The sequence below is a fragment of the Coenobita brevimanus genome, chromosome 22 (genome assembly GCF_032717465.1).
Source record: "Coenobita brevimanus isolate Jiangsu-jjx chromosome 22, ASM3271746v2, whole genome shotgun sequence".
In the NCBI taxonomy this organism is placed as follows: domain Eukaryota; kingdom Metazoa; phylum Arthropoda; class Malacostraca; order Decapoda; family Coenobitidae; genus Coenobita; species Coenobita brevimanus.
The window spans coordinates 44,739,378-44,765,992 of record NC_136975.1 but is presented as its reverse complement, the minus strand read 5'-3'; the positions used below and the strand labels follow the sequence as shown (position 1 = coordinate 44,765,992).

Below are 26,615 nucleotides of genomic sequence, written 5' to 3'. Positions count from 1 at the left end.
TATAAACAGCCAGTCAGATAAACATAGATACTGTATATATTCCTACAACTGCAGGCGAGGGTGCTGAGGCGGCGCGGGTGGCGGCGAAGGTGCGGGTGCTGTGCTGGGTGATGACGCGGCCCGAGACGCACGAGAAGAAGGCCATGCACGTCAAGGCGACCTGGGGCAAACGCTGCAACAAGCTGATCTTCATGAGCTCACAGAACGGTATGGTGGCGGAGGGTGGGGGGGGGGGTGTTGGTACTGCTGCTGCTATCACTGTTATTATTATTACTGTTGTCATTACTACTACAACAACAACTACTACTACTACTGCTACTACTACTACAACTACTACTACTACCACTGCTACTGCTACTACTACGACTGCTATCATTATCATCATCATCATCATTATTGTTCACCCTGACCGCAATTCATCGCGTATGGGGTGTATGTGACCGTAGGAGTTTATTGTGCATCGATTAACTCTTCCACCAATGAACGCATCATCTTCAAACTTTGCACAGATGTTGGGCATGTGGAACCGAGTAAGTGGTTCGATTTTGGTGAAAATCCAGCAGGGGTATGGGTGGGAGTGGGGGACCCGAAATTTGGGGAGCGGGCGGGGTGTTGTGACCTCGGGTCTCTTTGCTTTAGTTATTATTATTGTTGTTGCTACTGTTGCATGTGCTATTGACCGCGAGTGTATGTAACCGGTAACCCCGTAATTAACTCCCTCAGTGCCAAAGGCCTTTCCTAAACTAAAGTAAATCGTATAGTTCACACACACACACACACACACACACACACACACACACACACACACACAATAAACAGATAAATGGAAGCTCTTTGCAAACCCTTCACGACCAGAATCCTTTCCTGAATAGAATAAAAAAATCGTCTGTAACCATGGAAGCCACTTACTACGTTGGGTGGTATCCATATAACCAGGTAACAGATGTCGTGTGGTCTAGTAAGTTCAAGTGTTCCAAGTGGATGTGGTCATTGAAGGGTTTAAATCCTAGAGGTCACTGGGGTCTACTGCTCACATAATGCCACTCATGATCGAGCGACTGGTCATTTTTTTTGCATTAAATGTCTGAACTGAGCATCCTAGCCCCAGATCCCTACGCTCTTGATAGGAAAATACACGTGTTACATCGTAATGAGAGAGAGAGAGAGAGAGAGAGAGAGAGAGAGAGAAATATAATACACAATACTGCACAACAAACGAGCGTATGACACCAGAATCAACAAATATACACACAAGAAATGATTAAAAACGCATTACCAGTGCTGTAAAAACCTGATTAAATAGCAATAAAGCAAAATAAAACAAATAAAAATAAAATAAAATAAAATAAAACGTGCTCTACTCAACAGACACAAACCTTGGCGCCATTGACCTTGGCGTGGGTGATGGTCGTAATCTGTTGTGGGGGAAGACCAAGGCCGCCTTCAAGTACGTGTACGACCACCACTTTAACGACTACGACTGGTTCTTCAAGGCCGATGACGACACGTAGGTTGGCCCTCGCACCTGGCAATAAGAAATCAGGAAGTGTAATTACCTTGATTCAGCCGCGTACCATACACACACCTGGTTGATAAAGATAATGGAATAATTACCTTGATTCACACACACACACACACACACACACACACACAAGAAAAAATATTACCTTGTTCACCCATTAAAAAAAATATTAAGCTGGTTCGCTCACACACTACACACACCTGATAATAAAAAAAAAAACATTATGTATTACAACTGCTCACCCACACACCTGGTTAAGAAGAAAAATATAACCTTGGCTGATTTTCACACTACACACACATGGAAAGAAATGAGCATTATTATTACTTTGATAGACCCACACACCACGCGCATGTCAAAAAAAAAAAAAAAAAAAAAAAAACTGATTACTATAAAACACAGTCAACACAATGAAGTCCAATGTTTTTTGCTGTATCCAAACGGTCGTATTAAACTTAGAAGAGATTTTTCGAACTGGATGATTAAATATAGCATTCAAGGGCCACTTCACCACCCGAGGTCCCTTTTAAGTTGAATTAAATAATGTGGTGTTATTCAAATTAAAATGAAAAGACGTCACGGCAGCGAAGGGAAGAATGTGGCAAAGTTCTTTCGCATCCACATCAATAATTAACACCCCTTCTAAGCGGATAAAAATAATCTGGTGATGGCCTGATAAAAATAAAATGCAGGGAATAATGTCTGAAAACAAATCCTGTCTTTATTTATGCTATTCTTTCTTGCTGGTCAGGTTCACGGTGATGGAGAATATGCGGTACATGTTGTCCGCCTACGATTCAGAATATCCCATCTACTTCGGATCAAGGTTCAAGAAATTCTCCAAGCAGGGATACATGAGTGGAGGTGAGGGGTGCTGAGGGGCCAGGAGGGAAAAAGAGAGAGGGGTAGGGGAAGGGTGGGAGGGGCTCGGGGCGGAGGTAGGAGAGTGGCAGGAGAAAAGAGGTAGGCTGGGAGCGAGCAGGGGGAGAGAGGGCAAGAGAAGAAGGGTTGGGGCAGAGAGCAAAGGGAGAGGGGAAGGTGAAGAGGTTAGGGGCAGAGGACAGAGGGGAAAGGGGTAGGTGACAAGAGGGAGGGGGAAAGGGACAAGGGAGGGGGGGAAAAGGTGGAGGGGGGAATAAGGGAAAAGGAGGAGGGAACAAAAGACAAGGAGAGGGGACAGAAGACAAGGGGGAGGAGAGGGGGAGATGGGGACAAGGAGTAGGGGCGGAAGAGGACAAGGGGAGGGGGCAGGGCACAAGGAGAAAGAGGCAGACAGATCTACAGATTTATAAGTACAGTATATACAGGTGGGTAGAAGGGTAGATTCAGACAGACAGGTAGATTCAGGTGAACGAGTCAACCAACACTAGGTAAGTATGCAGACGTACAGGTTAGTATGGGTGGATAGAAAAGTAGAATTAAAAGGACAGAAAGAAGATTACAGACACACCAAAGTTCAACCATTTCAGTCACTAAATCCTCAACGCGTTTGGGATTAACATGCTGAGGTGAAATTTTATACCGCTCTCTCACCGCACCTGAATATTAGGGGTTAGAAGAGCGAGACATTATAAGATCATTACACTGATTAGAGACTGTGTAAAAGGAAAGACTGATTGGAAGTGTACGCTTGGGTGTATGTGTAATCTTATCTGGTGTTCATTCATATGCTGTCTTTCTTTCCTCCCTCTCTCTCTCTCTCTCTCTCAATTTACGTTCACAATAAACACTCCCTTAAAGAATGTGTGTATGTATGTATCTTGTATCTATTCATGCACCCCTCCACCAATCCATCATCTATCAATCTATCTCTCCATCCATCAATCTATTTACCAATCTACTCGTTTAATATATCTATTAAACCCCGCAAGACATGACCCCAGCACCATAATCGGTGACCTTTGACCCCCACGCAGGCGGAGGTTACGTGCTGAGTCGGGGAGCGCTGAAGAAGTTTGTTGAAGAGGCGCTGACGGACGAGAAGAAGTGCAAGGTGTCCTCCCCCCATGGTGCTGAAGACGCCGAGATGGGTGAGAGAGAGAGAGAGAGAGAGAGAGAGAGAGAGAGAGGATGGAGGGAACGTAGGAAAGAAAGAGGGAAGGAAGGAAGGAAGGGAGAGAAAGAAAGAGAGAAGGAAAGAGAGAAAGAAAGAAAGAAAAGAAGGAAGAAGAGAGAGAAAGAAAAAAAAGAGAAAAAAAGAAAGAAAGAAAGAAAGGAAGGAAAGCAAGAAAAAAGAAAAGAAAAATAGAAAGGAAGAAAGAAAGGGTAGCTGAGTGAGTGTGTGAATCAGTGAGTTGGGTTAGCAACTGACTGCGAGTATGTGCATGTACGTACAGTCGTGGTCACAAATAATCACCTATCCTCTGGCACCCCGTCCCTCAGGCTGACTCGTTAATGGGCGACAAGACGCACTGGAGTATGAGGGGCTGAGAGAAAGGGGTCAGAGAGAGAAGGAAAGGTGGGTGGAGGGACGAGCGATGATGTGGGGGTGGGGTAAGGGAGGGGATGGAGGGTAGGTAGGGGAGGGAGAATTAAATGCGAAATGGTGTTCACATTATTTGTCTATTTTCTTTCATTTAGGGCAGGATATATAGGAGTTAATATTCGACAGATAATGCTGCATTACACCTTGTATAGCAGCGTCAAATAACAAGCTTGAGATAGGTGGCGATATCAAGGACTGGATCGTGAGAGAAATATACTGACGTGACATATCAAACATTAGTGTGGAGCCAGACATTTGTGTTTATCCGTTTATTTTGACTTCGGATGCAGAATGGAATCTAGATGGCTTTGACTTCCGGAATGTTTGTGTAACAAACATCCTCTGCCCTTACATGTAATTATTTTTTGGAACTAAAAATCATATGCAACCTTTGACATGGCTGTGAACTCAGTATATCTGATCATCCTCTCGGTACACTCCCTCTATACAGTCAATATCATGTAAAAAAATGTGCATAAAAGGTAAATAAATTTGATGTCTTTGCACATGGGTGGATATAATAACATCTCTCATAATCTGTTAGATGGAAAATTAAACAAAATCCTACCCAAACTCCCAAAATTTATCTGTGTCAATGTTTACCGATACTGGTCAAGCCAAAGCAACCAGGAAAACCTTTGTAAGTAGGCCAGTGGCCTCCTGCCTCACCTCTTGCTGTCTTCGTGGTATCGAAGAAACATTGTTAATGGTTTGCTGGTTTCGTCTGAACAACTCCCACTATTCCTTGGTGTGCTGGTGTAGACTTGCCCATGTCTTCTCTCTCTCTGGTTCCCACACATCGACAATCTGGTCCTACACAGTCTCGATGGCTCTGCATTGATGTTTGATCTATCACGTCAGAATATTTCTCTCAGACAACCCTTGATATCGCCACTCTGAAGCCTGTTATCTGACGCCGCTATACAAGGTGTAATGCAACATTATATACCAAATATTAAGTCCATTATATCATGCCCTGAATGAAAGAAAATAGACAAATAATGTGCCCACCACTTCGCATTTCATTCTCGATCCTCTACCTCCCCTCCCTCACCTCACCCCCGCACCATCGCTCGTCCCCCCACCCACCTTCCCTTCTCTCTCTTTGACCCCTCCCTCTCAGCCCCTCTTACTCCAATGTGACTTGCCGCGCATTAAGGAGCCTGCATGGGGCACGGGGTACCAGAGGAAAGGTGATTATTTATGACCACGACTGTACGTTTGTGTGAATGTGTTAAAAGGGATGGTACGTGTATGAACTATATGCACGACAGCATACTTGCACACACACACACACACACACACACACACACACACACACACACACACTTCAACTAGTTAATTCTTACAGTGCGATGACATTTTTGGCATATCAGTCATGCTTCAGCCAGTCAACTTTATATAGCTAAATGAAGACCTGAGACCCATTGTAGTTATTTCTTTAAAGTCCCCTCACCATAACCAGCCCCTCCTATGCTGAATCAATCCTGTACCTCTAGCCTAATCTAATCCCCCTCCTCCGTCAGGTAAATGTCTGCACAAAATGAGAATATTAACTGGTGACTCTCGGGACAGCATGGGTAATTCCAGGTATACTAGCCTCCACTCCACTCCCTCCTCCTCTTCCTCCCTGTCTCCCTCCTTCCCTTCCACCCTGTCTCCTTCCTTCCCTTCCTCCATCCTTTCCTTTCTCCATCTAGCTCTTTCCTTAGTTCCTTCTCCCTCCGCCAGGTAAATGCCTGGACAATGTCGGGGTGTTGGCAGGTGACTCTCGGGACAGCCTGGGTCGGGGCAGATTCTTCCCCTTCAACCCCGCCACACACCTCTTTGGCGGCGTCCCGAATTGGTACCTGGACTACGTGTACTACAAGCCTGATACGGTGAGCCACGATACACCCTACTATGATATCCCAGTCGGGGTCACAGGATAACAGTACCGGACTATTGGGAATTTTCATGGATGGTAACACAATGATGTAATTAATTAATACCATAATATAAGCAATACCACATATGTATGCATTAGATTGATAAAATTCCTCTCTCCCCACCTCTGCTCAGGGCTTAGACTGCTGTTCCGACACGGCGGTCACCTTTCACTACATCGACACCCACAAGATGTACGAGTTGGAGTACTTATTATATCACCTGCGACCCTACGGCATCGCACACCACGACCCATACCCGGCACCGCTGCCGCCCGATACCAAGAGCATACCAGTACCGGTTAGTATCATACATACATACATACACATATATGAGGAGATGAGTCTACCCATGTTTCTGGTCCCTCTTACAAAAACGAATAAGACTACTGTTGGTTTTTATACGTTTTACTAGGAAGGACGAGAAAAACACTGCGTAGAATCTTTCCATGTCTCCCGTTTGTACTGCAAAGACAAATCCACGTTACGACAGGGATTCGATCGTAATTTTGTTCGAGAATCCATTCCTTGATATCTCCATTAAAGGCAGGGTATTCCACACACCACTCCGGCACAGGACAGATTAGCAAGAAGAACGAAATTGAAAGTTATATTGTCTCTCATCCCAAATTTTCCGCAGAGTCAATGTTATTCTGTGTACTAAGCCAGCGAGTCGCTATATTCCCATAAATCTAATCTTTCTGGAGGTGGATGTGATAATCGTTTATATATACCATACTTTTATTACTCACTCTTTTATCTTCCTCAAGAGTGTTGGGTATGTTATTTACTTATATTTACTTATACTCTCTTTTCAGATACTAGAAGCGCAAGGAAAAGCCCCGTCCCCCAATGGAAGCAACAACGCGCTGAAGGAGGGAGATGAGACAAAGAGAGAGGGAAGTGGTGCGTAGGAGAAGGGAAGGGTTGCATTGGAGACAAGCGGTGCACTGGAGGAGGGAAGTGGCGCATAGGAGGGAAGATGTTCATAGATGAAGGGAGTCATGCGTAAAAGGAGGGAGTCCACACATAAAAGTAGAGAATCAACGCATAATAGCAGGGAATGAACGCGTAAAAGCAGCGAGTCAATACGTGCAAGGAGAGTCAGCAAATAAAGGGAGTGAGTCATCACGTAAAACGAGGGAGTCAGCGCATAAAAGAAGGAAGTCAGTGCATAACGGGAGGAAATCAACGCGTTAAAGGAGGAAGTGAACCCGTAAAAGGAAGCTGCATGTAAAAGGGCGGCAGTGCATAGGCGATGGGAGGGGCCATGTAGAAAGAGGAAAAAATTACACGGAAGGATTTAACGCACCAAAAAGGCAGCAAACACAAGGCCAGAAGTGACACAAATACGTAAAACACTGCTCTTCCTTCCTGTAGTGATCATCGAGTAGCCTGTCCGAAAATTACCCGTACAAATTATAATACCGCTGTGTGTGTGTGTGTGTGTGTGTGTGTGTGTGTGTGTGTGTGTGTGTGTGTGTGTGTGTGTGTGTGTGTGTGTGTGTGTGTGTGTGTGTGTGTGTGTGTGTGTGTGTGTGTGTGTGTGTGTGTGTGTGTGTGAGCCATATTCTCGTGGGTTCTGGAGGATCCCTTACACTTTTCTTTCTTCGTATTTTTCTGCATACATTAATATTCTGACCCCTTTATAATTTATTCTTGATACCCCAAACTTTTCATTTTGCTTCAAAATAACCTCTCCAAGTGAAAGAGTTACTGGAGATTGTTGGTTATGCCTTCACTAGCACAGGTCCCTCTTAAACTGAGCCAAATGATCAGGGTGAAACAAGAATTATGTATATAATATCACCGTTATCTCTGTGAAGTGGTTAATATTCTCTCTCTTATGACACATCTGCAAAAAATGCCGATATATAAAGATACCGTTTTGATATACTATTAAAAATATTTTGATGTGCCATTGTCAGTGTCTAAAACATACTGTTGTGTCATGATATCAGTGTATAAATTATATTACTGTGCCACAAGTCAAAGCAAAAGAAAAAAAAAAGTTCTATCATACACCAGCCAACATCAATCTAGTTGCTCCATAAGTTATCACTGTGCCATAGTATGATTGTGCCATAAAGTAAATGTCATAACGATAATGCTGTGCCTTATAGTCAAAGATATTGCTGTGCCATAAAATCTGTGCGAAAAATATATTACAGTACCATGAAGTCAGTGTAAAAAAAAAAAAAAAAGGATACTATTGTGCCATAAAGTTAAGGTTAAAGTCAACAAGATATTTCCGTGCCATTACGCCAGTCTTAAAAAGTTATTACTATGCCATACAGTAACCTGTGATAAAGTATTCAGTCAGCGAAAGTACGAGGCTTAACTTATGAAGCAACCACAGGAGAAAGCTTGTCCTCCAGCCCGGTGACGTTGAGCAGCTGGAGTGGCTGAAGGAGTATCTTTATGAGGAAGTAAAAGGTGAGGGCGAGCGTTCAAGTCAGGACCAAGATATCCCATAAAAAAAGAATTCGCTCATATAACTTCGGCACTGACAGCATAAAAATAGCATATGTAAATCGCATCTATATATCTGTCTGTCCATCTATCTACCTATCTATCTATCTTTCTGTCCATTACTTGACGCCGCATCCTGTGAGGGGTGGTCTAGTCAAAAGGCCCTCTTGGCATTTCAAACCCTACTTTCATAGCTACAATCCCTCTTCCCACGCCCCCCCCCACATCCCTCTTAACTTATACACGACATACCGGTAAACATACTACCAAAGTGCGTAGTGTGCAAGGTAAATCGCTAAGAGAAAAATGCATAGTGTGCAACGTAAATCGATGAGAACTAACACGTAATGTGCAAAGGAAATCGCTAAGACAAAAACGTGCAGAGTGCAAAGTAAATCGTTGAGAGAACCAACGCGTAGTGTGCAAAGCAAATCGCAAAGAGAACCAATGCTTAGTGTCCAAAGTAAATCGCAGAGAACCAACATGTAGTGTGCAAAAGAAAATCGCAAATAATAAACCTGTAGTGTGCAAAGAAAATCTCAGAGAACCAATACGTAGTGTGCAAAATAAAACGCTAAGGGAACCAACATGTAGTGTGCAAGAGTCAATCGCAGAGAACCAACATGTAGTGTGCAAAGTCAATCGCTAACAGAACATGAAGTGTGAAAACTAAACTGCAAAAGAAACCACCGTGCAGTGCGCAAAGTAATTCGCAAAAGAGAGCAAACATGTGTGCAAAGTAAATCGCAAAGCTAACCTCCTTCACCCATGAACATACGGCCCTGAAAAGCAAGTATTCCCCCATGTCCGAAGATTATTGACAACTGACGAAACATAAATGGAACTCCCACCTAATTTAATGGGATGTGTCGAATTGGATCGTTCAAGTTTTTCCACGATGTATTCACAACAGGGGAAGAGGGAGGAAGGGACCAAGAGAATTGTTTGCGACTGTACAATAAGGAATTTAAAGACTCTTACTATTTGGGGTATACATCCTGGAAAAGTAGAACCATCCGACATGCTAAATAGTTGTAAATAGTCCAGTTAAGTCCATTGGTTAGCTCTCGTAAATAGTCAGTTAGGTTTCGTTAGTGTTAAATAACCGTCGGACATAACTGGGAAGATGATCGATTTCGTGACAATTCTTTAATGTGAATAATTTTATGATTATTAACATCATTTGTCTGTAATATTATGTGCACCTTAATTGATGTAAAAATGTAACTTATCCACGTTATGGCATTAGTAATTTGTGAGTATATGATGATTGTTACGAGGTGAATGAGCTTTTATTTTTAGTTATCACCATCATTTATCAGCATCGCGTGTGTCGGTCAAATTATAAATGTGAATAACTTATAATTACCCATTTCATTCATTCAGCGTTTTATGTATGAATGTGAATAACTGTCTACTCACATAATCACGTGTATAGCTGTTTTTTTTTTTTTTTTGTACAAGTGAATAACCTTAAAATATTATTCACAATATTCACCAGTAATGTATAAGTCGGTGTTTCGTCTACCTATGTGATTCATGAATAACTATGGATTATACACATTCATTAATAATGTATAAGTCATCGCTTGTAGTCTACTGGTAACTGAAAAACTAATTATTATTCATATCAATCATTGATAATGTGTGGGTCAGTGTCAGTGTTCTTTGTGTGAATGTGAATAATCGATAATTTACGCTATTCATCAGAAATAAATGAGTCAGTGACGCACACCTGCTGCAGGAATGACTGTGAATAACGCTCCAGATTATTTACAACATTCAGAAATACTTCTCCAGACTATTCATCAGTATTAATGAGGTCTACAGTTATGTTATTTGACTAAAGTAAGAATGTTAAGTCTATGAATGCTAATACCTACGTATTCTTCGCCTCATTCATCAGTATTAATCAGGTCTACACTTACGTTACTTGACTAAACACAGATTAATCTCAAGGTTACATGTGTGTCACCAAGGAAGGCCGTGGGTATATTTAATCTCCCTACTGGAGATCTTTCCTATGGTGAGTAAAATTGCTGGGGAGTGGCAGGAATATTATATAAAACAGGTTGCGAAATGTTTCCGTTCATACTAATACAAAGAATTTGTTGTATATACGAGTAATACAAAGAATCTGTTGTGTATATATATATATATATATATATATATATATATATATATATATATATATATATATATATATATATATATATATATATATATATACAGTATATGATATTACTTCGGTACTTACAGTAATTTGCATTCTTTCACAAAGTCGTGCACGTTGAATATTTTGTGGTGTGTGTGGGTTTGGCATTAACTTAATTTGAAGGCCTCATTTAACCCGAGACCCACGTAACAGATTGCCGACAGTTCAATATTCATTGGAACATTGCCTATACTAAGAACCATTATGTTCCCAAAAGCTGTCTTTCCAGAGAACATGTAATGCAGCTCCCCAGTCAAGTCGGGAAAGTGCAAACCGCCTACTATAAAATATACATACAAACACAGACACAAATGCATACTGTGCAGTGTGCATACACTGGAGGAAACTGGTACAGAGGAGGCAAAAGTTCGTCTAATATTTCACCCATTTTTATAGTACATATCGCATTCCTCTGCTGGCTAAAATTCCCAAGCTTAGTGAGGCTTGGTATGTGTCTCAGGCCATAGATGGTTTTATTGGATACGTCAGAGAGGAGAGAGAGTGAGATGTACAAAGTGTGAAACAGACGCAGAAAATCTGAAGAACTTTTGTCTATATCTATAAACTTCATCGGCGAAATACTTTATAATACTATATCGTTTTATATAAGAGAATATCTGAAAATGTGTTACCCATTACAGATGTTATTATCGTACCCATTATAGCTGTTATTACCATACCTATTACTCCTGTTATTATCATACCCAGTACAACTGTTATTATCATACCCAGTACAATTGTTAGTATCTTACCTAGTACAACTATTATTATCTTACCCAGTACAACTGTTATCTTACCCATTACAGCTGTTATTAAATTACCTAGTACAACTGTTATGATCTTACCCATTACAAATGTTATTATATTACCCATTACAACTGTTATCTTATCCATTATCTTACCCATTACAACTTATTACTCCAACATAAAAAAATATCCTAAAAAGAATCTGTAAAAAATCAAGTATACATAAACTTCCTCTATCACCGTGGTAATTATGTCTGTCTATTTCCAAGTATTTAAGCAATTCTTGTAATCCTGTGGTCAGTATTACCTTTTTTTTTTTTTTCCGTGTGTGTGTGTGTTTTTTTTTTTTGATCTGTGATACTCGCTACACTATTTTTTATGCTATTGTTACTGTACACTTGTTAATAAATAAATAATAAAGATATACTGTCAAGAATGTGTTGTGCGTCAAGTAATTAAGTAGAGATATTAATGTAACTTCATCTGCCTCTTTACCCAGTCACTTATGGAAAAAGTCTAACTTCTCGTCGGTTAATGCATGATGCTCCCTAACACTTTTTCTTTACCGACTTACTTTGCATTTTATTTCTCACTTGTTTTTCGTTGTGTGTTCTTTATCTCGTATTTATATTGACTTAAATTGTGCATATAATCAAGACAAGATATGACCCCTTACTGTTCTTGATATTACACCTTATTGTTCTTTTCTACGTTGTTCATCTATTTATGCAGCCACAGACTACATACATGAACAGGTCTTGAATTTGGCTCTCTGTTATCTTGCTTTTTTTTCTTCGAGGGAACAATCTTGCGGGCTTCTGGCATTTAGTTCCTTCTTCCCTGCACTTAAAAAAAATGATAATAATAATAACTTACAGGATAATATCACCTCAGCAGATACAATATTAAGTTAGTAAGGTAAAGGTGCTTGGGAGCCTCCTAGGATCGGCTCAAAATGGTGATTCCCTGATATGAGGACAAAAAGTAGATCAGAACCAAGGATGATGGAAACAATGTGAAAAATTACGAGTGAATGAATTATTAGTATATTTGTATTTCCTGACACACAACTCAGTCTGTTGAGATTTTCGTATGATGATGATCTGCTGGTAATGAGGCAGGAAATTACTACATATGGTTTGTTTTCATCTGTTAATGGTCAGTAACTCCATGCAATTCAGCCTGACTAGGTGATAAATTTGACTACTAACCAAGGAGACTCATTCCAACCTCACAGCTAAGGCTTTACTGAACCCCTAGCAGCTCAGTCTGACGAGGGGATTAATTTCACTACTAACCAAGGAGACTCACTTCCACCCTACGACTAAATCTCACTCGAAATTCAATAAACCACGAGGTAGTATTCACGTCATGAGTAGGCCAGTTCCAACAGATGAAAATAAATCGGTTATAATAAAGACTTGTTGCTTAATCGCTCCAACTGTATGGGTGATGTGTTTTACTGATTTTATTCCTGTTGCCTCCAGACGACTTTATTTAGTTTTTCGGGAGGCCTCTGGTAATGATGGGGTAAATGAAGGATGTATTTAATTTTCCAAGCTTAAGAGAGAGAGAGAGAGAGAGAGAGAGAGAGAGACAGACAGACAGACAGACAGACAGACAGAGACTGAGACAGACAGACTGACAGACACAGAAAAAAAGGAGGAAAAAGGAAAAAAGAAAAAAAAAAAAAGTTCTCCCAACGCTGGAAAGAACTAGTTTGGATGTAGCAGGAACAAACCCAAAAGACGTCCTCGGGGGGAAGAGATTAAAACTTCGCTCTAAAAACACGCACCTTAATAGTGTTACCTTTTTTACCTGTGTTTTATGACGTTATTTTTAGCGGTGTCGATGTGATCTGATTGTTGTTAAATAAAGCGTGATAAAAATGTGACGAATGATTAAACGACTGCAAACCGTTTTATGTGTATTATTAAAACCGCCGCAGGACTGATGTTGGTAAGAGTGAGTTGTTGTACCGTAAAATAAGAAAAAATTTGAGGAAGATGAAAACAATATACATAAATAAATTAAAAAATGGATATAAAAAAATCTTAATTCTATATAATTATTTTTGTATCATCAGTATATTATTATCATTATTATTATTATTATTATTATATATGTAAATTTTTTTCAAACCAGTCGGCTATGCGCCCTTCTACGGTAATGCTTTTCTGATTTTATTCCCTATATTATTTTAGTCGAGTCACAGAAATGAAATGTCCCTTACCATCTATTTTGAAAATGTATCTGCTAAAAGAATGAAGGAAGAGGGAGAGAGGTGGCAGGGAGCTGTGTTTAGGCCCTTGATGCCATAGTAACAACCCCTCCTTCCAAGACGCACCTCTCTCTCCCCCATATTCTCCCCAACTCTATCTCTCCCTCCCTCATATTCTCCCCAACCCTATCCCTCCCACCCTCATATTCTCCCCAACCCTATCCCTCCCACCCTCATATTCTCCCCAACCCTATCCCTCCCTCCCACATTCTCCCCAACACTATCTCTTCCTCTCTCATATTCTCCCCAACTCTATCTCTCCCTCCATTATTCTCCCCCAACCCTCTCCCTCCCTCTTATTCTCCCCAACCCCTACCTCCCCACCTTACGTAATCCTCATCATTATATACACAAATTCTATTATAACTTTTCTTTTACGACTGATGGAAATTAAGATACTCTAGATTCATAAATGCTGACTTTTTTTTTTCTCCTTATTAACTATTCTATGTGTCAAAATTTGGGAATACGGTATATGGAGGGAGTCTACTGTAACTTCATTAATATGCAAATTAAGTATACCTTTTTATATAACTCATGGGAAGTTTTGATGAGACAGATGAGTGAATGAAGTAAAATATTCCACTCGTATAATAAAAAATAAAAGTAAAATATTTCTCTCGTATAAAAAAAAAATAAAAGTGTGAATAAGGTAAATAAATTATCCCCCTTAAAATAAATAGGTCAATAAAGTAAAATATTCCTCTCGTATAAAAAATAAAAGTGAATAAAGTAAATAAAATCTCCCTCTCGTATATAAACATAAGTCAATAAAGTAAAATATCATTCGTATTAAAAAAAAAAAAAAAAAAAGTGAATGAAGACAAATATCGCTCCCGTATAAGATGGCAGATATTACCCCTATGGTTGAAATGATACCTCGTAGCAGAGCAAAATCGTCTGGAATTAGCCTAAATGAAAAGCTTAAGTACATTCATAAGAGCTTTTAACCTTCTGACGATCACGATTTCTCCCAGCTTAACAAAATTATCTGATATTAGTCAAACGGAAAATAAATACATAAATGTCTATAAATGTGAAAGGGAAAACTGAGACAATATTTTACTCTTTGACGGTCAGGCTTCCCCTCGTAAATATCATAAGAAGTATTAACATTTAATATCACTGTTGCCATTAACTGCTTGAACTTTTGCCTGAACTTTTTCGATTTTGTTTCGTTGTCTAATGCTGTGGAATAAGGACCAGACTGGCGAGGCATACCTCAGCTTGGTAAGAATGAACGTAGAGTATACATAGGTGTAAGGTTCTGAGCAGGGAAACCTAATTTATTCAGATTGCGCAGTATGTGTATTCTGCAGGAAGCTGCAGCGACGGCTGAATTTGTGTGGGTTGTTCCTGAGAAGTCTGTCGTCAATGATTATGTCCAGTAGTTTGGTGGTGTGCACTACTTGTAGGGTGTGGTCTCCGAGGTTGAGTGTTGGTGGTGGTGTTGGTGCTATGGCTAGGTCAAATGGGGGGGGTGATGCTGCACGCGGCAAATGATGGACGCCACGTGACGGAGATGGAAGAGCGGCGACACAGGTAGCCAAACAACGCTTCACGTGCCTCTGTGTGTGTAAGTGTGTAATGGTGGTGGTGGGAAGTATGTGGCTGAGGCAAGCAGGTGGTACGAAGTGAGGGCGTCTTTAAGGCCATGGAGTCCTTGTTATCGTACCAATTAACGCTATCTCCCGGCCACACAACCCTCGCCCAACGGGGTTCGCACAATTATAAACAGCATTTTACTTCCCAAAGTGATATTAATGGTTAGTCTTCATTGCTTTTACCCCTAAGAGCCTTCAATCCCATGACGTACTTTCTATTCTATATATGCTATTTACAGACAAAATAATTCAGATTAGGATACGCTTCTCCAATTCGAAGGCTTAAAAATTAGTCTCATTTACCCTACGCCACTACAGTCCGTTTCACCTCGACTGACAAAAATCCCTAACCTGTCAGCTCAGTTAATGACCAAGTGTAGTCAGACTGAAGGATGAATTTGCCCTGTAACCAAGGAGACTCATCCCTACCTCATAACTAAGACCATAACCATAACATAACCATGATATAACCATGACTAAAATACCTCTATTGTTAAAATGTATCACGATTACCGCTGTGGCCGAGCATAACAGAACTTAGTATTCTATTCCAGTATACGACGGACGATTTTATTCAGCTACCTGCAGCCAAGAGGTTAAGCCTTAAGGTTCATCATAGGTATGTATCAATTCGCTGTCTTTCGCCACTCCGACCTACCGTTTGTGAGCCAATTTCATCCTTCATGGGCACAAGTACTGAACTTCTCTCCGTCACAATTTCTGCCAACCACGTCCTCTATCTTAAACGTTTCGTGGGCAAACTATATATATATATATATATATATATATATATATATATATATATATATATATATATATATATATATATATTGTTTTCAAGATTTTACGTATGAGACAAGTGTATACTTCATGAATAAAGTAATTACTCCTATATTATCAATGTCATCATCATCATCATCATCAGCACCACCACCACCACCACCATCATCATGTTCTCACTATTTTACATGCGGTGGATGGGAACCTGAAACATAAAATACACAATAACAGATGAAATATACGAGTGCCAAGCGAAAATGAGCCACATTTTCACTCTCTCGTCATTAAAGCCCTCAAAACACAACTAAGAAGATGTAAGATTAAGCGTTACGTAAAAACAACCAGCCTACCAACACGGCAGTGTGGTTCTACCGAATAATTAGCAGAACACCTGTGACAAGTGTTAAGGACAGCACAGGAAGCACCTGTATGTACAGTCGCTTCTCTAAAACCACGCAAAGCATCAATTTCCTAACACCACGCACAGCACCAGTTCCTATCACCATGCACTGCACTAATTTCTATACGCTATACTCCATTCCAAATTAGAATTCTATGATCAGATTCAAACACTTCCACACTTTCTCATACTCCCTCACTATTCTCTTTTTACGTTAACCTGGCCTAAAATTGCCATCTCCCCATCTTGAATGTAGCCACAGATTAACACTAGAGTATGATGCTAGTCACGAAAAGGTGCTATGGTCAGGCTGTAGAGCCGTAGCATTGTCTTTTTCACTTTTTACTGAGCAAAAGGAAGCAAATCTGGGCCAAGGTAAAGTGACAGAACTATACCTCCATCACCTGTAACTGTATTTCTAATCAGAGCAACACTTCTCTCATGGCACTGTTCATTTCATATTATACTCGATCATAATTCATATCCTTTCACACCTCACCTCATACTCCCTCACTAACTCCATCTCTTGTATTTCTAACTCCTTAGTGATTTATTTGTGGATATGGGTGGTTAATAATCCTTTTGTACGTTATTTAGGCAGAGTATGTCGATGTTTGAAGGATTTATATAACACAGAATAGAACGATAAGGTGTAACAAACAACATAATTCGCTAAATAAAGTGTTAGGGAGCTTACTCAACCGACGAGACTACGAACCTTAGTTATGAGGCAAGAATGGGTCGCCTTGGTTACTAGCCAAATCCATCATACAGAGGAGACAGGGAAGAGAGAGGAGAGGACTGACAGATTGACTGATAATTTTGCAGAGATAAATATATAACTACAGTGGTATTTTTACAATTTACATTATCTCAAAGGAATCAGGGTGCATACACAGTCTCCACTCCGTCCAACGTGTTAGATTATATTTAGAATAATTTACACACTTTGAATTTGCATTTTTAACTGGAACATTATTATATATGGTTTTATTCATATGCATTAGCTACTTTTAAAACATGCATTACAATTAGGTCACTGAATCAGTAGGCCTATAAAATTATATTCACAGTGAATAAAAAGGCTATGTTTGCTATCATGAATGCTTGACGTACACCTGTGGACCTGCAAGTACAAATGTGTGCGAGCATTCATGATAGCAAACGCAGTCTTTTTGTTCACTATGTATACAGTATAATTGTACAGGCTTACTGATTGGATGGGAGGGTAAGATGAGGGATGGTGGACAGAGGGGGGGGGTGTATACATATGACTGACAACAATAGTATCGCCACATCACATCATTACCGATATGGTACCACAGGTGTCACACGCGGCACTGGCACACCCATCATCCCCACCCCCTTACCTGCACATCACCGCACGGCACCTCACTGTAACACAATCTTCATCATCATCATCATCACCACACAGCACCTCACACATCATCACCATCATTGTTATAAAACACCATCATTACCATTGTGCTACTTTCACAATTATACAGCAAATGAGATGAGTAAATGAAGATGGGTTGGAAATAGACTACCACCATAACAATCATCATCATCATCATCATCAACCTACTCCCACTTTCTGATATGAAAGACAGGATCTATGAGTAGATTCTAGAACGAAATCAAGTTCATAAGTATCACTGTAAAGCCCTATTTTCATAATCATTAATAATGGTGGGTTAGAGCTAGACTCATTATCATCATCATCATCATCACCATTATATCACCATTAACATATACTATCCTGGATATGGCGGAAAATTACTGTTGCTGAATAGTAACGTTACCCATGTTAATAAACCATCAAAGAAAATGACTTGAAAGAAGAAAGAATTCGTCCAAACTTTAGCATTAACTCAAGCATTTCACCAAGACTCCAACTACTTGACTTACTTTATAATACGCAACTCTTTAGTCTGTCTGGTGAAAGAAAAAACAACATTGCATCATCACTCTGGCGACTTCACCCCTACAGCTCGTGCGTGTGTGTGTGTGTGTGTTACTGGTATTCGGGGAACCAATCAGAAGAAAAATATTTAAAAATATATGTGCTGGTCATATCCACAGTCTGTCTGTCTGCCTCGGGACATGAATTAGAGGAGAAAGGAAATTCCAAGAACATTCCTAGCCCTTAAAAATAAATGCATATGAACAACGGCAAGAATCACCACCACCACGATCACCACCACTACCAACACCACCACCACCTTCACCATCATCACCATCAACACCACCATCATCATCATCACCAACCTAAACCTGTTATAAAATGAGAATGGTAGGATCCTGTACACTTAAATAGGAAAAAATCAATCCAGGTGCGCGGCGAAAGTGGACCACACCTTAATCCACTTACTAATTAGGCTCGAGAAATATGTATGGCGAATGGATATAAAAGGCTTTCATCCCTGCCTTCACTTAATAAACCATCATCATCATCATCACTATCATTAAATTCAGCCTCAGCCTCCTCCTCCATCTCATCACTATTAAATTTATCATCATCATCATCATCACTAAATTCATCATCATCACTAAATTCATCATCATCGTCATCATCATCATATAATTAAAATACATTCTCATCCTCATGCACGTCACTTTGATTAAATTTCTCACTATCATCACAAATAATTAAATTCATCCTCATCATCATTATAATTAAGTTCATTCTCATCCTCATCCACATCATTATCATTAAATTTCTCCTTCTCTTTCTCCCTCTCCTCCTCCTTATCATCATCATCATATTACTTTCCCTTACATGGCAGGGTGAGCACGATCCAGAAACAGGGAGAGGAAATACCACAATGTAGGAAAGAAATCAGCGGAGAACGCAGTGGAACCGTACCACACTCCAGTCACCCAAACCAACGAAATATGCATCATCATCATCATCATCATCATCATCATCATCATCATCATCATCATCATCAAAAAAAAAAAAAAAAAAAAAAAAAAAAAAAAAAAGGTGGGTTACTATACAATAATGGCAATTCCGGTAAAAAAAAAAAAAAAAATGATGGGTAAAAAGCAAGGTACGAAAATAAAGAGGTCGGTGTCAGTGCTTTCACCTACACCTGCGTACTACCTGGCAGGTCACCTCTAAATAGGAAAACTTGGCATATTCAGTACCATGACTTTTTTCTTATTTTTTTATCCTCACTATTGCCAATCTGTTCTATTCAGCTTAGGAAATCCAGGTATGGCATGTTGAATCTAACCTGATAAAGATCCCTAACAACTTTCTTTTTTATCTCGGTTCCTGGCCAGGTGTAGGGTGGATTTGACTAATAACCAAGGAGATTTATTCCTACCCCGTCAATTTGTAGGAGTGGCCCAGTTCCGTCACATGAAAATAAACCGACTAGACCACAAAGGCATATGTATGAGTGTTTGATCCTGAGTGTTATTATTAATGGGGACAATTTCTACCCTCTCCTGATGTGAATAAATTGGAAGAGAGAGAGAGAGAGACAGACAGACAGACAGACAGACAGAGAGAGACTTCATTTATAAGCAAGTCCTCTATATATAACTGGCAAAATCTCAATTATATCAATTTCGAATTGTACATAACTAGATCACACACACACACACACACACACACACACACACACACACACACACACACAACTAACAATACGACTTTTTGTACCATTTTTATTCATGCCCTTCTTTTTTCCCGCTTTTTTTGCGAGTAATGTTCGACCTTTTGGAATAATATCTCTTTTTATTGCTCTCGTAATTTTTCCTTGTTTTTACTTATATTTTTTTGCTTTTAGGGAAGGAGGTCACGTAAGGTTTTTCTCCCAACCTATTCAGACCGAGAAGGCCATTTATTCTTGGTACTTGTAGACGACTTTATTCTACTTATTTACTATTCTACTCATCTACTTATGTGAACACCAGGGGTTGAATATTTCCTTCATCCACGAACCTTTTCCCACTATAAATAAAATCGTATGGAGGTAACAAGGACACACGAGTATATGAAACCCCTTGAACACGAGCGCTCCTTCCCAAGTCAAATAAAATCGTCTGGAGGTAGGAAGAAAATACTACGAAATCGCTTCAATCTGTGTAATCTTCCTCAAGTACATGAAATCGTCTGAAGGAGGGAATAATCTACAAAAATAAGAAATCCCCTAAATGCAAGAATTCTTGAAGTAAATAAAATCGCCTGGGGATGGAAAGAAATTACGAAATTAAAAAAAATCCCTTACACACGAGACCTCCTTCTCGAACTGAATAAAATCGTCTGGAGGCAGGAATAATATGCTAACCTAAGACCTCCTCGTAGTGAAAGGGTTAATGGCTGCACACCTGGCCCTCACCTTTCTTGACGGAAGTAACAACGGAGCGCGCCAAAAAAAAAATAAATAAATAAATAAATAATAATAATAAAATAAATACAAAAAAGGGACATTGTCACTTTTTTCCCTTATACTTCGTTGCCGAGGCCATGAAACTGGAAAAAATACGGATACACTTTTTCAATACTGATTCTAATTTTTAATACGCACTTCCATATGCAGGCTCCTATGGCTCAATCTCAGCTGAGCAAAATCGTCTGGCGTCAGCTGGAATATAATAGCACTGACAAACTCTCCAGTACGCCGGGTATTTTCTCAGTTTGATATGAAATCGTCTGGCATTAGCTGGAATGCACAGAACGTTGACAAACCTCTCCAGTATGACATGTATTTTCAAAGCTGAAAAAAATCATCTAGCGCTAGCTCACTGATCAAGCCCTTCAGTATGACGCGCAGTTTCTAAGCTGAATAAAATCGTCTGGCGTCTGCGGGAATGTATGGCATTAACAAACCCCTTCCGTACAACAAGCCTTTTCGCAACTGGGTAAAATCGTCTGACGGCAACAAGAATAAGCTAAAACGGACGTCACTAGGATCCAAGGCGTTAAAAACTCCTAATATGAAGGACTTGACATTTACTAACAATAAAAGATAAAGTCTATTCATGGACCAGTGTATCTTTTTAATTAAGTCTGGATGCAAAGTTTATTATTCTGTTCATACTACCTTGCCAACTTACGCATGATGTTATGTTAATTCTGAGAGAGAGAGAGAGAGAGAGAGAGAGAGAGAGAGAGAGAGAGAGAGAGAGAGAGAGAAATTAAGACTGCGCCCACGGGCACGCACATGGTACAAGTACGAGTATATCCTGTTCGCGTGTTCGGGTGAGCGTGTGTGCTTGTGTGCATGCGTACATAGATGCCTCTGTGTGTGTGTGTGTGTGTGTGTGTGTGTGTGTGTGTGTGTGTGTGTGTGAAATGATAACCGTGTTATCTACACTGATATTACATAATCAATTATCCAACAGGGTACTTACAAACAAACACACACACACACACACACACACACACACAAGGCCTCCCTTGCTGCATTTACATAAAAAAGGACAAAAAATCTGGTCTACGGGTTGGCCAATAACAGAAACGCAAATACAGCCAATATTTACTACCCGATATTACACAAAACACCAGCATGTATGATATTTCTATGGTCTGAGGTACCGTCGGGTTAATCTGCTGTATTCTGAAATCTACTGCATCCCAGGGGACACCTACTGTTATGGAGTCAGTGAAAACTATATCTTCGAAAAGTCACCCATAAACTAATTAAAACTGCTTGGAGAAACCAAAAATACAATGAAAGGTCATCGGACAAAAGGGATTAAAGACGATCCTCACCTAGTAAATGAGTTAAAGGGCGGATTTTTTTTTTTTGGGGGGGAGGGATGATATGCTAATATTACTGCATCTAATAAATAATTATAATAATAATAATCAAGTTCTACGTTCCATTCATCATACAGTACTATCATTTCTTCAATATTCAAACAATGGTAATCCCATCCTTATAATGACGTAATTTTTTCTGTACAAATCGTGGCCAGATAACTCGTATATGTATTAAACACAACACAGTTTCTTCTCATATTTCATCCTTTATACTGTCCATGCACAGTGCTCTGCAACACAAATATATATATATATATATATATATATATATATATATATATATAAAGGTTATTATCCTTACTTCTAGTCTGACAGATGTCCACGCACAGCATACATCAGGTGTGTTTTTGCACCTGCAGGCGTGCTTTTATACCTGCCATGATGCAAGCACTGTTAAGCACACAATGGACAGTGTTTGTCCACTACACCAGTCATTCCTAACCTGGGGTACACTCACCCCTTGCCAGTACGAAACATCCGAACTGGGGGCTTGAAACATGCCTGCCAATTCAGTAATGTTCTTGAAATATTATGATAATGTCTCTGAATGCGGTTATTTGTTACACCTGCATTCGCTGGAGAGAGAGAGAGAGAGAGAGAGAGAGAGAGAGAGAGAGAGAGAGAGAGGAGGAGAAGAAAAAATTCAAGTTAACAGAGACTTTTTTACCCCTTCACCACGAGTGTCTTGGTGACGCTGACAGCTGCAATATGATAAAAATCGCATCCTCAAGGGGTTAAGAAATTCATAACAAGATGACGACGGCAGGTTCAGAAGGGCACTCTCTTCACAAACAGATACAAGCACTGATATTAGGCAACAGGAGCGATATTTATCTTGGGAATTATTACCGCATAAATACCTCACATAGCGTTCTTATCTCCCTATCAAAATAAAAGCGCCTCTCTCTCTCTCTCTCTCTCAGACTACCAAAATCAATTAATCCAGAATCCCTTTGATAGCCTGAGTCCTGTAGCCACAACACCTACTCCCCGTCTGATCTGTGAGGGATTGAGGTTTTCTGGGCCTACAATGACATTGCTGACTCAGTAACCTGCGCAGTTTGGAAATACGAAGTTCTTTTCCAACACTCTCCCCTGTCAACTTACTGGACTTCATCTACCACTGCTAGAAACATCTCAGAACCTCAGCAGCATTGGCATTTGTGGATTTTACCAAAGTATATGACCTATACTCTTTTCACCTTAACTTGGCTCAGATGTTCGTCCTTTCGCAGCTTACTTCACGCAGCTCAGTGGCAGAAGAGGACAATGCTACGGCTTACCATCTTATCCACAGCACCTCTTCGTGACTAACATTATAATCTAGAGTCAATGTATTGGGTCGACACAGCATTCAAGATGGAAAGATGGCATTTTTAGATCAAGTTAAAGTAAAACGAGTATAGTCAGCCACAGCATAATCATAAGGAAAGCAGTGGACCTGGGGCTACGAGAGCGCCTGATTTCGTGGTTGACTTCCTGACTGGGCGGCACAGCTACAGAGATAGAAGTAGCACAAAAAGTGCAGAAAAGGGGATGTAGAATTGTCCTCGAACACACTTGCATTAACTACCACGAAGCCCTAACCACACTCAACATTCCCACCCTGGAGCTCTTTTCAAAAAAAAAAAAAAAAAAAAAGTTCGACCTCAATATACTCACTCAGCCTGGCGTCGTTCTCTCTTCCCTTCATGCAGTGCACCTCTACGTTCAACTCCACCATACACCACATCATAATCCCCTTAAAAACCTGGACAGACATACATAGACAGATAGACAGATAGATAGATAGATATTCCGTACATATTTATTAATCTGATAAACGACCATGAGAAAATAAAAAAAACAAATCAGGATAAATATCACGTCATATAAGTGCCCCAGGCTCAACCCAACCTATGTAGTTCCTAAGCTCTTACAACTATATCTTTTTTACTCTAACTTGGCCTAAAACTGCCATCTCATTATCTTGAATCATGAGTTGTTGCAACAGATTAACACTAGAATAAGCTGTTCGTCATGATGATGCGCTACAGAAAGAATGTACAGCCATAATACTGTCCTGTTCTGCCATTAAGCTATACAAAATAAGCTGAAAAGGGACAAAAATCCTAGCAAAGATAGACTAAAGTTCCCTATATATAATGCTGTACTGCAATATGCATTAAGTACCATAACACCTATTAAAATATGGAAACATGGCAACTTTACGTCTAGTAAAAGTGAACAGCGTATGGCATCCTCGAGACAGTGAAGCGGTACAGTGCACTGTCATGCAGTTTATTGTCGCTGGACACGGATAAGAAAACCGTAAAATGATGATGATTTCAGCAAGTTTCGAAGGTCTTTCCCTTTCTCCCAGTATGACGGAGATAATCACAGATACTGTATCATATCATCAGAAACTGTACTTATCACGATAATACTACTACTTCTTCCGCAGCTTTGCCCAGGTTTATATGGGGTCGCTATTTCTGACTAGTTGTCTCCATTCCCCTGTGTCCAAATGCATCCCCTGCTTTATTCTTCTCCCTCGTATCTCGCTGTATACAGTTCATCCACCGCCTCCTCTGCCGACCCCTTCTCCGTCTACCCTCCACTTCCATGCCCATCACTCTTCTACCCATACAGTCCTCATTCCTTCTCATTACATGTCCCTACCATTGTAGTCGCCTCTCCTGCACCTTCTTTGAGATTTCCACAACCTTAACCGTTCTCCTAGTACTCTCATTCCTGATCTTATCCATTCTCGTGACCTCACTCATCCATCTCAGCATCCTCATCTCCACCACCTCCAGCTTTCTCTCCTGAGTCTAATTTATGGACCAAGTTTCCGAACTGTATATCATTGCAGGCCTTACCACCGTTTTAAACTTTTCCCTCACTCTTACACTGATTTTTCTATCACATAACACTCCTGACATATCCCTCCAGTTTCTCCATCCTGCCTGTATCCCATGGTTAAAGTCTGCATCCAGTCCACTATCAGGTGTTATATTCAAGCCCAAATTCTTGAATGTCCCAACACTTATCAACTTTTCCCCTAGCAAACTCACACCTCCCTGTTCACCTTCTCCATCAAAGCATAGATATTCCGTCTTTCTCCAACTAACTTTAAGTCCTCTATCCTCCACATTCTCTCTCCACTCCTCCAACTTCCTTTCCACTCCCTCCCTGGTGGTATCTATCAGCACAATTTCATCTGCAAACAACATAACCCATGGAGCCTCTTCAGTGATGCCTCTCCCCAAAACATCCGTTAACAAATCGAAGATATTGGGACTCAACGAGCATCCCTGATGCAGCCCAACCTCTATACCAACATTACTTCTGACCCGAATTCTCGCCCGGTCATACATATCTTTAACCAGTCGCACAGCCTTTTCTGAAACGCCTTTCTCCCTCATACATCTCCATACTTCATACCTTGGCACGGTATCATACGCTTTTTCCAAGTCGACAAAAATCATATGCAGCTTTGTCTGTTTCTCTCCAAATTTTTCCTGGATTTGACGCACTGCAAAGATTGCATCAGTTATTCCTTTTCCTGGCATAAATCCGAACTGTTCTTAACCAACTTCTGTTTCCTCCCTTAACCTTTTCCCGATTAATCTCTCCCATATTTTCATTGTGTGGCATCAGCTTTATATCCCGACAGTTCCCACAATCCTGAATGCCATCTTTTTCCTTACAGGTCGGTACTATCACACTTTCTCGCCAGGCTTCCGGTATTTTCTCTTGATCATATACCTTCAGCATTAAATCTACTAGTAAATCTACTCCATCTTCTCCCAAGTTCTTCCATGCCTCTGCTGGTATTTCATCCAGTCCCGCTGCCTGTCCATTTTTCATCTTTTTCAGTGCTGCCTTAACATCCTCCCTACAAATTTCAGGTGTTTCCCTCTCATTTGGCGTCCCATCTCCAAAAACACTCCACTCGTTTCCTCGTTCAGTAACTTCTCGATATACTCTTTCCACCTTCCTTTTACGCCCTCCTCTGCGTTCAGTACTCTACCCCCACCATAATTTATCTGCTTTATATGTGTTTGATCTTTTGTCGCTTTGTTCCTTCTTTTCCCAATGCAAAGATCTGTCCTTCCGGTGTTTCTAATTTCTCCTAAAGCTGATCCACTGCTCTTGTCTTTGCTCTTGCTACTGTTTTTTTTTTTTGCTCGCTTATTTGCTGTTTTTAGTCTCTCTTTATCTTCCTCATTCCCAGTTCTGTCAAATTTCTTCTCCGAGTCTTTCTTCTCTTTTATCCTTTCCTGCACCTCCTCATTCCACCACCATGTTTCCTTATACTGTGGGGAGCTTTTTCCAATGTCTTGCCAAGCAGTTCTTCCCCAAACTGCTTAATTATCCTGCTGTTTTTCTCCCACCACTCATTTATATTCTCTTCCGG

The 26,615-nt window shown here is 40.3% G+C and overlaps 1 protein-coding gene across 1 annotated transcript in view; it reads left to right on the top strand.

The window, feature by feature from the left end:
• The window catches only part of LOC145392498 (glycoprotein-N-acetylgalactosamine 3-beta-galactosyltransferase 1-like), a 15,314-nt gene extending 276 nt beyond the window's left edge, over positions 1 to 15,038 (top strand). Inside the window, exons 2-8 of the mRNA XM_080266890.1 lie at positions 55 to 207; positions 1,369 to 1,507; positions 2,274 to 2,386; positions 3,439 to 3,552; positions 5,739 to 5,887; positions 6,069 to 6,233; positions 14,967 to 15,038. Of these exons, the coding sequence (XP_080123016.1) occupies positions 55 to 207; positions 1,369 to 1,507; positions 2,274 to 2,386; positions 3,439 to 3,552; positions 5,739 to 5,887; positions 6,069 to 6,233; positions 14,967 to 15,038 (905 nt within the window). The remainder of the gene's footprint in view (positions 1 to 54; positions 208 to 1,368; positions 1,508 to 2,273; positions 2,387 to 3,438; positions 3,553 to 5,738; positions 5,888 to 6,068; positions 6,234 to 14,966) is intronic.
• The last annotated feature ends 11,577 nt before the right edge of the window (positions 15,039 to 26,615 follow it).